The sequence below is a fragment of the Crinia signifera genome, chromosome 6 (assembly GCF_055691185.1).
Source record: "Crinia signifera chromosome 6, ASM5569118v1, whole genome shotgun sequence".
Classification (NCBI taxonomy): domain Eukaryota; kingdom Metazoa; phylum Chordata; class Amphibia; order Anura; family Myobatrachidae; genus Crinia; species Crinia signifera.
This window is the reverse complement of record NC_139222.1, coordinates 219,003,894-219,020,046: the sequence shown is the minus strand read 5'-3', so window position 1 is coordinate 219,020,046 and position 16,153 is coordinate 219,003,894. Positions and strand designations below refer to the sequence as shown.

At 42.3% G+C, this 16,153-nt stretch overlaps 1 protein-coding gene across 2 annotated transcripts in view; it reads left to right on the top strand.

The window, feature by feature from the left end:
- Positions 1-13,270, top strand: part of LOC146008971 (beta-microseminoprotein-like) — a 50,353-nt gene extending 37,083 nt beyond the window's left edge. For both annotated transcript variants that reach the window (XM_083148851.1, XM_083148850.1), the window contains exon 4: positions 13,011-13,270. In XM_083148851.1, coding sequence (XP_083004977.1) covers positions 13,011-13,140 — 130 coding nt within the window. In that variant the 3' untranslated portion in view covers positions 13,141-13,270. The remainder of the gene's footprint in view (positions 1-13,010) is intronic.
- The last annotated feature ends 2,883 nt before the right edge of the window (positions 13,271-16,153 follow it).

Here is a 16,153-nt window from a genome sequence, read left to right as displayed (position 1 = left end):
TTTGCAAACTACACCCCTCAGGGAATTCATCTAGGGGTATAGTGTACATTTCAAACCCCCAGGGGTTTCACCAATTGTGGTACAACTGGGCTGTGAAAATGAAAAATTACATTTTTTTACACAAAAATGCAGTTCTGGCTCAAAATTTTTTATTTTCACAAGGAATGAAGGAGACAAAGCACCCCAAAATCTGTGCCCCAATTTCTCCCGAGTACGGCAATGCCTCATATGTGACCAAAAAATACCATTTGTGTGCATGGCAGGACTCAGAAGGGAAGGAGTGATTTTTGGATTTTGCAGCACAGATTCTGGTGGAATGAATGGTGGGTGCTATGTCGCATTAGCAAGACCCCCGAAGCACCAATACAGTGGAACCCCCCCACAAGTGACCCCATTTTGCAAACTACACCCCTCAGGGAATTCATCTAGGGGTATAGTGTACATTTCAAACCCCCAGGGGTTTCACCAATTGTGGTACAACTGGGCTGTGAAAATGAAAAATTACATTTTTTACACAAAAATGCAGTTCTGGCTCAAAATTTTTCATTTTCACAAGGAATGAAGGAGACAAAGCACCCCAAAATCTGTGCCCCAATTTCTCCCGAGTACGGCAATGCCTCATATGTGACCAAAAAATACCATTTGGGTGCATGGCAGGACTCAGAAGGGAAGGAGTGATTTTTGGATTTTGCAGCACAGATTCTGGTGGAATGAATGGTGGGTGCTATGTCGCATTAGCAAGACCCCCGAAGCACCAATACAGTGGAACCCCCCCACAAGTGACCCCATTTTGCAAACTACACCCCTCAGGGAATTCATCTAGGGGTATAGTGTACATTTCAAACCCCCAGGGGTTTCACCAATTGAGGTACAACTGGGCTGTGAAAATGAAAAATTACATTTTTTTTTACACAAAAATGCAGTTCTGGCTCAAAATTTTTCATTTTCACAAGGAATGAAGGAGACAAAGCACCCCAATATCTGTGCCCCAATTTCTCCCGAGTATGGCAATGCCTCATATGTGACCAAAAATGGCAGGACTCAGAAGGGAAGGAGTGATATTTGGATTTTGCAGCACACATTCTGGTGGAATGAATGGTGGGTGCTATGTTGCATTAGCAAGACCCCCGAAGCACCAATACAGTGGAACCCCCCCACAAGTGACCCCATTTTGCAAACTAAACCCCTCAGGGAATTCATCTAGGGGTATAGTGTACATTTCAAACCCCCAGGGGTTTCACCAATTGTGGTACAACTGGGCTGTGAAAATGAAAAATTACATTTTTTTACACAAAAATGCAGTTCTGGCTCAAAATTTTTCATTTTCACAAGGAATGAAGGAGACAAAGCACCCCAAAATCTGTGCCCCAATTTCTCCCGAGTACAGCAATGCCTCATATGTGACCAAAAATGGCAGGACTCAGAAGGGAAGGAGTGATATTTGGATTTTGCAGCACACATTCTGGTGGAATGAATGGTGGGTGCTATGTTGCATTAGCAAGACCCCCGAAGCACCAATACAGTGGAACCCCCCCACAAGTGACCCCATTTTGCAAACTACACCCCTCAGGGAATTCATCTAGGGGTATAGTGTACATTTCAAACCCCCAGGGGTTTCACCAATTGTGGTACAACTGGGCTGTGAAAATGAAAAATTACATTTTTTTACACAAAAATGCAGTTCTGGCTCAAAATTTTTCATTTTCACAAGGAATGAAGGAGACAAAGCACCCCAAAATCTGTGCCCCAATTTCTCCCGAGTATGGCAATGCCTCATATGTGACCAAAAATGGCAAGACTCAGAAGGGAAGGAGTGATATTTGGATTTTGCAGCACACATTCTGGTGGAATGAATGGTGGGTGCTATGTTGCATTAGCAAGACCCCCGAAGCACCAATACAGTGGAACCCCCCCACAAGTGACCCCATTTTGCAAACTACACCCCTCAGGGAATTCATCTAGGGGTATAGTGTACATTTCAAACCCCCAGGGGTTTCACCAATTGTGGTACAACTGGGCTGTGAAAATGAAAAATTACATTTTTTTACACAAAAATGCAGTTCTGGCTCAAAATTTTTCATTTTCACAAGGAATGAAGGAGACAAAGCACCCCAAAATCTGTGCCCCAATTTCTCCCGAGTACAGCAATGCCTCATATGTGACCAAAAATGGCAGGACTCAGAAGGGAAGGAGTGATATTTGGATTTTGCAGCACACATTCTGGTGGAATGAATGGTGGGTGCTATGTTGCATTAGCAAGACCCCCGAAGCACCAATACAGTGGAAACCCCCCACAAGTGACCCCATTTTGCAAACTACACCCCTCAGGGAATTCATCTAGGGGTATAGTGTACATTTCAAACCCCCAGGGGTTTCACCAATTGTGGTACAACTGGGCTGTGAAAATGAAAAATTACATTTTTTTACACAAAAATGCAGTTCTGGCTCAACATTTTTCATTTTCACAAGGAATGAAGGAGACAAAGCACCCCAAAATCTGTGCCCCAATTTCTCCCGAGTACGGCAATGCCTCATATGTGACCAAAAAATACCATTTGGGTGCATGGCAGGACTCAGAAGGGAAGGAGTGATATTTGGATTTTGCAGCACAGATTCTGGTGGAATGAATGGTGGGTGCTATGTCGCATTAGCAAGACCCCCGAAGCACGGTGAAATGATGAACCTAATAATCCATATATGTGTGGTATATTTTAAAGCACTCCTTCATACATAGGCCGGGTTTGTCGGGGCAAGTTTCACAGTGGAAAATAGTTTGCTTTCGTATTCCCTTTTTATAGCAAACTTTGCACCTTTTTTGTGTCCTGCCCTTTTTTCCAGTGGAGGGGATTTCGTTTGGAAAATGCTGCCCTGATACAATACGGGGGCCAGTACTAGAAGTACTGGGGCCCTCTGCCTGCTGGTTCCCAAATATTAGGCCCTTTATGACTTCCTCTTGAAAGTGCATAAATGTCCCCGTCTGGCTGGTAGAACGGAATAGTACGTAAGCGTTATACAGTGCCATCTGGATGATATACACGGCCAGCTTCTTGTACCATATTTTTGTTTTCCGCAGGGCACTGTACTGCTTCAGTACCTGATCTGAAAGATCCACTCCGCCCATGTACTTATTGTAATCTAGGATACAAATAGGTTTTGAGGTGTGGGTACTGGTACCTCGTACAGGGACGGAGGTGGTACTGTCTCCGTGAATTGTTGTCAGTATAAGGACATCCCTCTTGTCCTTATATTTGACCAACAACATATTTTCGGTGCATATTCCCCTGCTTTCACCCTTTCTCAGTAATTGGGCAACGTGCGTTTTTGGGAGGCCTCTTTGGTTCTTGCGCACAGTACCGCAAGCTGCTGTACCTCTTGAACCAAGGGCCTTAAACAGGGGGATGCTGGTGTAAAAGTTATCCACATAGAGGTGATAACCTTTATCCAGGAAGGGGTGCACTAAATCCCAGACAATCTTTCCACTAACACCTACGAGGGAGGGGGGGCATTCTGGCGGTTCAATTCTTGTGTCCTTCCCTTCATATACCCTAAACCTGTGGGTGTACCCTGAGGTACTTTCGCACAGCTTATACATTTTTATGCCATACCTTGCCCTCTTATTGGGAAGGTACTGGCGGAATTTAACCCTTCCTTTAAAATGTATAAGTGACTCGTCCACACAAATGAATTTTTGGGGGATGTACATCTCAGCAAATTTGGCGCTGAAATGATCAATGACCGGCCTGACTTTGAATAGCCGGTCAAAGGTGGGATCATCTCTGGGTGGGCACTGTGCATTATCGTTGTAATGCAAAAATTTAAGGATTGTCTCAAAACGAGTCCGGGTCATGGCCATACGATGAAGTGGCGTGCTGTACAGAACATCTGTACTCCAATATTGCCTAATTTCTGGCTTTTTAACTATGCCCATATGTAACACCAGACCCCAAAACGTCATCATCTCTACTGCATCTACAGGGGTCCACCTAGCAAATGATGACGTGGGGTTTTGGGCAATAAACTGCTGGGCATATAAATTACTTTGGTCCACCATTAAATGTATAAAATCATCAGAGAAAAAGACTTTGAAAAAGTCAATTTCTTTGAGGCCTGTACTATCAAATTGGATTCCTGGGTTGGCCAAAAACTCAGGAACCTGGGGCTCAAAATTGTCTGGTGGTGGGGTCCATACGAGATCAATCATTGGGGGGGGGGTCTCAGCTGCTCTACGGGGGCGTCTTTGAGGGGGTCCCTCATCACTAGAGGAGGAAGAGGAGCTTAAGACAAATGCCAATCCATCGCTTACTTCACTGGCTGTGTCAGTGTCAGAGGCAAGAAGGGCATATGCCTCCTCCGCTGAAAACAGTCTTTGCGATGATTGGGACATTTTTATTATTTTTAAGTGTAGTGTATAGTGTAGGGGGGGTACAAACTTTATTTCAACACGGGGGGTATGTAGTGTGTATGTAGTGCTTTAACACGTGTAAGTTTAAAAGAAAAAAAAAAAAAAGCTCCTGCGCCAAAAATTGAGCACAGATGTTGGTCAGTAACGTCCGTCACTGATCAGCGCTCAGCGGGCACAGGACACCCACAAAAGCACCGTGGGTGTAAAAACAATAAAATAAAAAAAAAACCACAGCACTCTCCAAAAAAAAAACAATTTAAAAAAACTGCTGAAAAAAAATTATATCAACCCTGTGCCAAAAATGCTGTTCAGTGATGTACGTCACTGATCAGCGCTCAGCGGCCACAGGACGCTGTGGGTGTAAAAGCACCGTGGGTGTAAAAACAATAAAAAAAAAAACCCACAGCACTCTCCAAAAAAAAAACAATTAAAAAAAACTGCAGAAAAAAAATTATATCAACCCTGTGCCAAAAATGCTGTTCAGTGATGTACGTCACTGATCAGCGCTCAGCGGCCACAGAACACCCACAAAAGCAACGTGGGTGTAAAAACAATTTAAAAAAAATAAACCACAGCACTCTCCAAAAAAAAACAATTTAAAAAAACTGCAGAAAAAAAATTATATCAACCCTGTGCCAAAAATGCTGTTCAGTGATGTATGTCACTGATCAGCGCTCAGCGGCCACAGGACACCCACAAAAGCAACGTGGGTGTAAAAACAAAACCCCACTGCACTTTTCAAAAAAAAAAAACCTGCAGATCAGTGATGCAGTGATGCAACACTGATTAGCAGTGAGGGGCAGCAGGCACACAACTGTGGGTGCAACCTGACAGGGTATATATAAAAAAAAAACCCTGCACCCCCAAAAAGTTGCTGATCAGTTAATTTATACTGATCAGCACAAAAGGGGGGGCAGCAGGGGGGGCAGCAGTCAGTTGCACAGGCAGCACAACCTTTGGTGCAACTGACAGGTATATATATATAAAAAAAAAAAACCTGCACCCCCAAAAAGTTGCTGATCAGCACAGATATACTGATCAGCACAAAAGGGGGGGGCAGCAGACACAAAATATAGCACTCTCTATCACTCTCTGTCACTATCTCTCACTATCTCTCACTATCTCTCACTATCTCTCACTATCTGTCACTCTATGACACTGCAGCAGCAGCACACAGGAAGTCACAAGATCCAGGAAGCATCCAGCTGCTGGCAGCACGCTACCAGCGGTGATCAGGTAAGTATCAGGCAAGGATCAGGTCAGTATATCACGACAGATTGGCACGGTGACCGCTCTGCACGCAATTCCAGACCGGAATGGCGTCTGCAGCGCAGTCACCGTTAGTTTAAATCACGCGCCATGGCTGTGATTGGTCCGTCGGTCCGACGGACCAATCACAGCCTTGGGGGCAGGTGGGGTGAGGTGTGGTCATCACCGGTGACCCCCTCACGCCCCCTCACACCCGGCGGTGATTGATCTCTGTGTTACCGAGCATCTGATTCGCCGGTAACACAGGAAAACGCTGCGATTGGCTGTTCACATTGAACAGCCAATCGCAGCGATCGCCGACGGGGGGGAGGCATCGCCGCCCCCCCTGGGCATGCTGGGACATGTCTGCTGTCAGGGCAGACGCGGGGACAGTTTAAAGTCATGACGTACATGTACACCATGTGTCGGGAAGTACATCCCGGCCATGACGTACATGTACGTCAAATGTCGGGAAGGGGTTAAAAATATGTATAAAAAATGGAGTTTTAAAAAAATATTATAAATAAGAATTTATCCGAAATAAGGTTTATCCGAAACGCATTTGGCGCTTACCAGGACTTTGTGGACCCTAAGCCTGACTGACTGGACGTTCCCCCTGTTTCCGGAGTCTGACCTTTCCGGAGGGTCAGTGAAATCAACATCTTTTCTCTCCAGGGACGGATCGGTGACACCCAGTTCCAGTGTTTGCCTTTGGGATACCACATACGCTTTTTATCTTGTCTTCTATATGTGAGTGTAATTGTGAAATTAAAAGGTGTTTTGTCTAACTGATCTGCACCATCACTCTCTCTTAATTTTTACATGTGATGACATCCTGCATTGAGGAAATTGCTGTTTTGCCAGTGGGATATCTCTGAATGCTATTATATACACAGCTAGCTTGTGAGTGTTCCTGAAATCTATATAATACTCCAATTGCCATAACCATCTGCACTAAATTGTGGTGTATCTCCCCTTGGCAATATGCTTGCTGGATGGTCTGCATAAAGCCAAGGCTTTTTTTACAGTATTTACACGCCGCTTTGAGAGCTGAAAATCTCCTAAAAAGGGACAGTATTTTTTATTGTATTCTTCACATGGTGTGTTTGGGGAGAGCTTTACTGACTTTGTACTTGTTTTCCTTGACTCTATGTATTTTTGAAGTGGTTGGATGTCACTTTATGTACTGAGTCTTAAGCTGCACTCCAATCACTTGTGCGCACTCAATACTATTCTCTTTAATTCTACCATTATTACAAAAAATAGACAACATTTCAATTTCGCCTGGAAGGTGTCAAAAACACATGGATCACCGATTCACATGTTTCTTGCCATTTCATCCTAAAAAAAATGAAGAAAAGTGCTGATTTTTCATCTAGGCAATAGTGATTACTAATTGAATCCTATGGAACATGTAAGGAAATAAGGAACCTAACTTTGGGGGTTATTCTGGTTTAGTCCTTCTGTCAAATTCCTTCGTAGATGGACAAAACCATGTGCACTGCAGGTGGGTAGATGCTACTTTTGCAGAGAGAGTTAGATTTGGGTGGGGTTTTAATTCAAAGTGAGATCTATATTGCAGTGTAAATATAAAGCAGTAAGTATTTTCTCTGCACAGAAAATGACTCACCCAAATCTAATTCTCTCTGCACATTTTACATCTGCCCCCCTGCAGTGCACATGGTTTTGTCCATCTAAGAAGGAATTTGCCAGAAGGAATAAACCAGAATAACCCCCTTTATCCTGGAAAAAGTAGATTTTTGGTCACGTCTACCAGATGTGTAAAAACTTAATTTCTATAGCATAAGGGGAATCAGAAGTATACATTTTGGTCTCTGTCATTTTGAGGTACCATTGATAGTAAAAAAAAAGAGATGCAAAAGAGAGCAGCGCCTTTTCACTACAATGATTGACACAATTTATATTGAAAGTGAAAAATATTTATGTAAAAACAAATAATACAATAATACATACAATATATTAAAAACTGATTGGGAATTGGGTTGCAAATATTGTGACTGGTATGGTAAATGGTAGAAAAATATATCTGATCTCCACAGCGCAAACAAACAACTCTGCCCAGGGTGACACCAAGAAAGCTTCCACCAAAAAAAGCTTTAAAGCATATACAGAAATAACAAAGTTTTTGGTGAAACACCCACTGGGAGATGAAAATGAACTTACACAAAGTAGGTATTGTATAAGTCCAGGCGGATGGATAAATAATCTAAAGACTCAAAAGACAAGAGCAACAAAAAAAGACCATAGTGTGGTAATGTCATACAATTTCTGGATGATTTTGAATTAAGTAGCACACATTCACAAAAGTGGGTCATATATGTGCATATCACCAGTCTTTGGGCCACATCTGAATTGTGTTCTCCTCCTCAGGTTTTTTACCTATAGGACTAACGGAAGAACTCGATAGTGCAATACTGTTTGTTATGAAAGAATAACAAAGTTTAATGGTGCATTCACATAAGATAAAACAAATAAAAACATATCACCCAATCCTGGGTAGAACGGTGTCCGGCCGGTCCAGCCACAAATGTACAAATGGTTCCCCACAGAGATGATGCGTCTCCCACAGGTCCGGTCCGTTAGGTGATGACAATAAGCTTGAGCGCGCTTTCGGGCTAATGGAGCACTTCCTCAGAAGCGTGTTGTCATCATCGACCGGGGCGGCTCTTTTATCCCCGTACATGATTTAGAAATCCCCAACAGCTGTTCTTTCCGGCTACGTCTTCCGGATATGACGTATCGCAATGTCCGTGAAGGCCGGAAGTGGTCATATTCATTCTGCCGCTTGTGCGTTTCACATCTACTTCCTTATTTGCGTTTCAAAACTCCGTGCATACTTTTTCCTGTATCTTGAGCCGCACGGCCATGTTTGGGAGAATGTCCATAATTTCAAATGTTCATAATACCCAAAAAAAGCGATAAGGAATAGAAAAACAGCGTATCAGGTTTATAAATATAGAAAATTCTTTATATAAAAAATTAATTAATTAATTATACAGAAATTCATATAAATTTTAAGAGATTAAAAGGTTACACCAGACCACACTTGCATTCGATAGCATACACTACATTTCTCGTATTGCATGTTAGGATGTCTTTTATAGGATATTTAATTCCTTTTACTTGGAATTCCTTAATTTTGCTTGTGCCTTTAGTTGACCTGCACATTTGGCATAAGCCACAACGGTGAAAGCCTCGGCTACGAATGCTACTCCTTTTAGGAACATCCAGGGCACTTCTGACCACAGTATCTGTGATGGTTCTTGAACGTCTATATATGAAACGAGGGGCAGGGGAGTTGTGGACCTATAATAGGGTCCTTTAACAGAATTTTCCAATTTTTTCTAAAAACATTTTCCACCTCCCTGTATTGACAATGGTATTGGCTAATGAACGACCATTGTGTTCCCTCATCAGTGGTCCTGGATTTTTTGTCCTGATATATCAGGGATTCTCTAGTTGTGTTATCAACCCTTTCTTTTGCTTTTTCAATTAGGTTTTGTGGATAACCCTTTTCCAGGAATCATGTTCCCATTTCAAGGGATTGTTCCTGATAAACGTTTTGTTCCGTACAGTTCCTCCTGACCCTGAGGAACTGTCCATATGGGATTCCATCGAGCCAGTTCCCATGGTGTTGGCTTGTTTTTTCAATGAAGCTATTTGAATCAGTAGCTTTTCGAAAAACTTTAGTATTTAGAGTCCCCTCTTTGATGTATAGACATAAATCAAGAAAATGGAGTTCCTCTTCACTTTTTGAAAAAGTTGTAAGCCCGCACAATAGTATCAAAGGCGGAAATAGAGGTGGAACTCATTTGCGTTCCACCGGAGTTGATAGCACACATCGAGTGGAACTTCCCACGCAAGCATCCACAATTACTACTGGTAAAAATACCTTCTTTCTAATATACTTATATATGAATTGGTCAGCCTATTCCTTCTGCCATATATGTTGTATATCTTATACAGATGGGGCCGGGCTCTTCTTTGCTGGCGAATCGCCAGAATGTCACCGCTGGCGATCCGCCAGCAGCCTGGCTCACCATCTGACTGAGACGCGCGTGCGTCTCATGCGCACGCGCGTCTCAGTGTCCATGCGCTGGGGGGGACGGAAACCTGTCCGTCTCCGCTTCAGGGAGACGGACAGGTTTAGGGGGGTGCGGGGAGGCGGTGGGGACCCCGGGTAACCCCGAGTGACCGCCAACATGCCGGCGGTCACCTGGGGGAAGCCGTCAGAAGGGGACGTGCGCGCATCTCGTGCGCGCGTGCCCCCTTTCGCAAAAACAGATGGCGCGTGGCGGGGGATTGCGTCGCCATTGCTATCCCCTGCAAAGAAAAGCCCGGATCCATCTGTGCATTAGTATAAAACCTCCGGCAGATCATGTGACTGTGATTGATCATTTGATCCTAACCTGGAAGTAAATAGATTGCTTATACAACTTTTGTACTATATTTTTCTCTTTTTCCTTCCTATAAACTGCAAATTAATTTTATGCTAATTATAGTTATCATATGTTTGTCTCCTAACCGTTTTAATTATGCTGTTTTTTACAAATACAGTATTGCTTGTTTGGGTACTTGTTTCCTAGCACGGCACCCTCGATTTTGATTGCATTGATCGCGGCAGAAAAAATTGCGTCGATCACATCGCATGCAACCAAATCACATGCGATGCGATCTACGTAATCGACACGATTTTTACATTGGAATCAATGTAAAATGGTCCCTGAGACCCAATTTTACATTGACTCCAATGTAAAAAGCCCCAAAACCCCCAATTTTAATTGCACCCCCCCTCATGGTTGAAATGCCCCCCATTGTTAACGCCACCCCACTATTGACGCCAACCCGAAGCGTGGCAAGTGCAGCGAGCCCGCGAGGGGCGGCGGTACGCGTCGTCTGACCTTTTCATACCCCCACTATCCAAGTCGGCGTGGAGTTGACTTTATAAAGTGTGGCGAGCGCAGCGAGCCACCGAGCCCGAAGCGTGGCGAGCGGACGCGCATAACTTTACAGGTATACGCGTCCGCTCGCCATGAAACGCGTCAGTTGTTTCTCACTCCTGGACAGGATTACTTGCTTCATTTAGACTACCCTACCGTTTGGGTACTTTTACCATTGCCTCCAGTGTGGGTTTATACTGCGACCTTGTGGTGCTTCCTGATTTACCCCCCACCAATTGGATACCCCCTGATTATTTCCCATCCACACCATTGGGATACCCCCACCTGGTCACCCACCTTCATTGCATGTCCCATTGTGCATCCTCCAGCGGCCTGAGGGGGGCACCGTACCACCCTGGTAATATTTCCATCCATTTACCATACCAGTCACAATATTTGCAACCCAATCCCCAGGAGTGAGCAATTCAATCAGTTTTTAATATATTGTATTTATTCTTGTATTATTTGTTTTTACATAAATATTTTTCACTTTCAATATAAATTGTGTCAATCGTTGTAGTGAAAAGGCGCTGCTCTCTTTTGCATCTCTTTTTTTCCTATGGTAGAACTATTAGGGATGGACTACCCCTAAACAGAGCAGCTGCCTTTCTTTGAAGATCAGCTCATACTCCCAGGCGCCCTTGTCTTTGTCTCTAACGGGACTAGACCTTGTGTTACCATTGATAGTAAACCTTATAAGAATTTTCTTTAATCAATGTGTAGATTTAGCTACAGTAGACCCAACTGCATTTCTGACAACTTTTAGTACTCTTCATCTAGTTGAAGACCCAAGTGCTTCTTTCGCTGACTCTCATGTCTGTTCCCAGATTTGAGAGTGCTACTTAGGAGAATAGAGTGTTTTCATTACTTTATGGATGTTTTCATTCATTTTTGGACTCTGTATAGTACATGCTATGAACAAGGTAGCCCTTATAAAGAAATAAATAACTATTTAACCCTTTGAATGCCAAGTGAATTTGTCAAAATAGGTGTAAAAAATTGGCAAGCAAACCTTTTTATTCATCATAATGACCTGTAATGTTTACCTTATATTGGAAATATAATCGCTTTTTCACAACATTTTTTATTTGAATTTATATAACAAATGTGAGTGATGCTGGCATTTTTAGCAGATATTCTGAAAATCTCTCACAGACATGTTGGCACTCAAGGGGTTAATAGGCTTTAACCTTTTGTATCTAAAGGTCCAGTATAATGCAATAGCATCAAGCATGAATGAACATTCTAAAGATTTAATACAAATATCATAACTTCCAATATTCATACTGAAAACACATTATACAGTAGATCACACTCCTGCTCTATACATGCCCCAACCATTACTCAATAAAGCACACTGCCAATTCCACTTGTGAACCCACATGTAAATAACCTCTTCCCCTATTCGCAAAGGAAATTTAAAATAAGAACATCCAGTATTAGAGATATGCATGTTGAATACTGAAAAGCTGAGATGGGCATGTTGGTGTAAATGTAATAGGGTCTGGGATTTCATCAGAGAATGTCCATCTTTTTAAAGTGGCAATACCTGTCTGGTTTTTGGTTTTGCCTTGTAATTGATTGCCACTATACGCCCATTCTTGGATGAAATCCTGGACCTCCGGCAATTTAGAGGCGGACATTCCACAATGCAACCTATTAGCCTACATAGGGCCCAGCAGGTCCCAAGGGATAAAGAGATACTGGCCATTCAAAAGGTTCCCAGAAGAGCATTGCGTGACTACCACATGATGTCATGACATCACATGGATCTGTCCACACTCCCAAAGTCCCTTTGATGTAATTTGATAAGATAAAAAAACTTTTGGACACACAAAATGGTTTCATCCATTGTATGTGGGGAGTCAGTTTACTTTAAATGTGACACAGGTATTAAGCCTACTTCCAAAAGACCTAGAGCCTTATTCAGATTTGTACCCAATGCCGATGTTCTTGTTAGACTGTGCACATGCCAATGGGCTTTATTAATGCTGCCTGCAATCAGAAAAAAAAACTATAGATTTTTTGAGGAAGGTCCCAAACCGGTATCTTGCCTAGGGCCTCATGTCAGACACTATTACATTTACCCCTCTGAATTTAGTAATTGTATTTTTTCCTCTTTTAACAGAGGTTTCTTGGAACATACACGTACTACTTTTGCCCTATATGCCTACATACTGTATGTCCACACTTATTTGGATGTTTATGCTATTGGTGTACTGACAAGCACCTGATCACATAACACATTTAATTGTGGAGGTAAAATGGTACAGTATTTCACCTTTGTGACATTTGCAGTAATGGAACAGAGGAAGAATGTATGTACTGTATACTTAAAGTCCCTACAGGAATAACATTTTATGTTTCTCTAATTTTATTGGTTTATTTATTTTATTTAGTTATCTTACACCAAAAAACTATGACAAGATGAAGTGTAAGTTCGCCTTTAACAAAACGACCTGTCAATATGATCTGATACCCAGTAAGGATCGAAGAAAGAAGTGTGAACATTTTGAAATGGTGGGATAAACATATTGTCTACAAAAGACACCTCCAGACTAATCTAACTTGTGAAGACACCAGATGTGGTTTATCTTGTACCAAATTGTCTACAATATAAACAATATAAATAAAAAACAGTATTTGCAAGCATTAAAAACTGTCATAAAGTCTCATTCTTATAAATAGCTCCATTAACTGTAAGAAGTTACATGTGATTATTTAACTGCTGAACAGTTTCTACTAGGGATGAGGAAATAGACACCCCTAATTGTCCTCTTAATATGGATCTCTGTTCCTATATTGGACTTATATCATGGAACAGACGATTAATTGAAATGGGCTAAGACGGTTTCGTATACCACTCATGATTCATGGGATAAGTCCTGCATCCTTGATATTGCAGAATGATGATATCCTATGGAGTGGTGACAGTTGCTAGTAGTCCTTTGCTGGTAATTGCTGACCCACGGTATATTCTGCACAAGTCCTGGTTCTGGTTCAGGTTTGTAATCCACAATGGGTGGTGAAAGAGGATGGGGTGTCTGGTGCCTGATGTGTTTCGCTGAGGGGTCCCCAGACACCTTTTTCAAAGGTGTCTTTCGCTTAGTCAGATCACTGTATTTATACTTACAGCCAAATATGTCCGCTGATTGCTACAGCTGTTCATTATTAGCATCATATTTGTGTGAATATACATGACTTTCCTTTTAAAAACAAAGCAGTTGATAAAACGTTTTATACTCATAATTGGATTCGTTCCTGGTATTGTTTTTGTCCTGTCTACATGCTGACTTGGTGCAATTCACCTTTCGACATTTAAAAAATCCAGATATTGGTGTCAACCGTGTATTGTTTTTGTTTAGAAACTGGTTTAAAAAAAAATTGGAGACAAGATATTTGCTTATCTTTGATTTACAACGTTACATCCAAGAAGTTCATCAGTGTGCAGTGATAGGAAGAAGTAAATTTGAAACTAAACGTATTATTATTAAGTGATGTGACAAATGTGGTGGCAGATAATTCATCCCCATCCCAAAAAAAAAAAATTGTCGATGTAACGGCCATAGAGGACCAGGCACACCCCGAGTCCACTTCCCAGCACATGTTGGTCATCAAATTGATGCATGTATTGGTTAGCGTAACTTGGGGCAAACCTGGTCCCCATCCACTGCAAATGAGCTGTTGTTAATAAATGCTTATATTTTTAATTACAAGTTGTGTGAAAATGTATCTTTACTCAAAAACGCAGTTCTTTTCTTTGTACTGTACCTATAAGGGACTGACTATCCCTGTAACCAAAACTGCTGATGTTTGAAGGGAAGCCCTAAGCAACGCCGGAGATCTACACATAAATCATCCACTTTCCAGAGGTGTAGCTAAGTTGCCATATCAGTACTGGGGTGCTGCTAAGTGTGCTGTATCAGTCCAGGGGTGCTGCTAAGTGTACAGAATTAGTCCAGGTGGGCTGCAAAATGTGTAGTATCAGTCCAGTGTTTGTGTCGCACACTTCTGTCACTTAGCTTAGTCATCCAACTACCTTGTAAACAATATTGTGAGGTGTTCAGAATAGACTGGAAGTGAGTTGAAATTAATGATATTGAGATTAATAATACTGTAGGAGCCTCCAAATTATGTGTTTTACAGTAGAAGTTGGCATGTCGCTGTCATCTTATGCTTGTTAACAATTTCAGTGTCAATAAGCGAGCTGTATTCCATTTATAATATATTGGTTCTGAATCTGAGACAGATGTACCCATGGTCATAGCCACCCCCTACTAACTCATGCTAATGTAAGAACCCACTTTTCTGATTACATCCATAGTCATGGCTGTGCTGGAGATATGGCACTTTTGACAATTGATGGGCTGTTGGGCCAGTTCAGATACCAATCTGTGGTTGGCATATAGATAGATTGGGAGGAAAGGCCAGCTCCCGCTGACACGCCCACACTTCTGTGCATTAGCATGGTCGCTACCCAGTGGCCACCTAGAAATGTCCATTTCCCAGAAAGGGTGGCCCAATCAATCCATTTCATACATATGCAAATGACCTACAGTATTCTTCACATGTGCCTTCACTGATTTCTTTTGATGGCTTTGGTACAGTTTGCTCAAATCCACGAGATGCATCCATAAACCCTTTTGCTTCTGGCTCTGCATCAGGCACAATACATCAAAGACCAACTTATATGGTTACAAAAGCTAAAAAGACTGAAAACAAAGTTGTTTTATTCCAGTTTATACTATATGAACATTGGGGATAAGAAAGGGGATAAGGAGAGGAGGAGGGGGATTAATGGAAAAAGAAGGGGGTGAACCCTAGTCACACTGGGTGATTCGGGATCAGGTGCGCCTGACTGAGTTGTCTTACTAAGCAGCTGCCCTGAGACAGGGTAGTTAATCCTGTACGAAATGGTAGACAAAAAGACAAAAAGGGGGGAGTGGGCAGCGCTGATTACAATGCTATTAATGTGCAATGTTGGGCAAAAAAAAAAAAAAATGAAAATGGAAGATTGGTTAGATCTATAACAGTTTAATACAATTTCTTAAGGTGTGGAGCCAGAAAATACAGGCTAAAAACAATGAACAATGATAAATATGAACAATAAAATTGTATCTAACCAAACCGAACCACATGAGGGTATGGCCCAGGAAGTCCCAAGTGTCCAGAGGATGTACACTGGTGTCACCCACTTGGTGGCGTGGATAATCCGGAATGTCCAAATGGTGGTACTAGTACGGTCCCCAAGCTGCAATATGGAGGGAGGGCACAAAGATGTAGATGCCAGGAGTGGCCCAAGATGGCACGAATCACCAACTTCTGTCGCCAGATGTTAAGGGCGTAGTGTCCTCAACCTCTACTATTGCAGAGATATTTGTAATCCAATGGATGGAATAAACGGGGGGCCAGTGAAGCTGGTAGTGGATTTCCGGACCAATATTGGGATAATTTCCTCGGAGTGGGGAGCCAGTGAAGCTGGTGGTGGACCTTCCGGGCAATCGATAGGATAATTTCCTCAGAGTGGTTCACCCATAAAGTG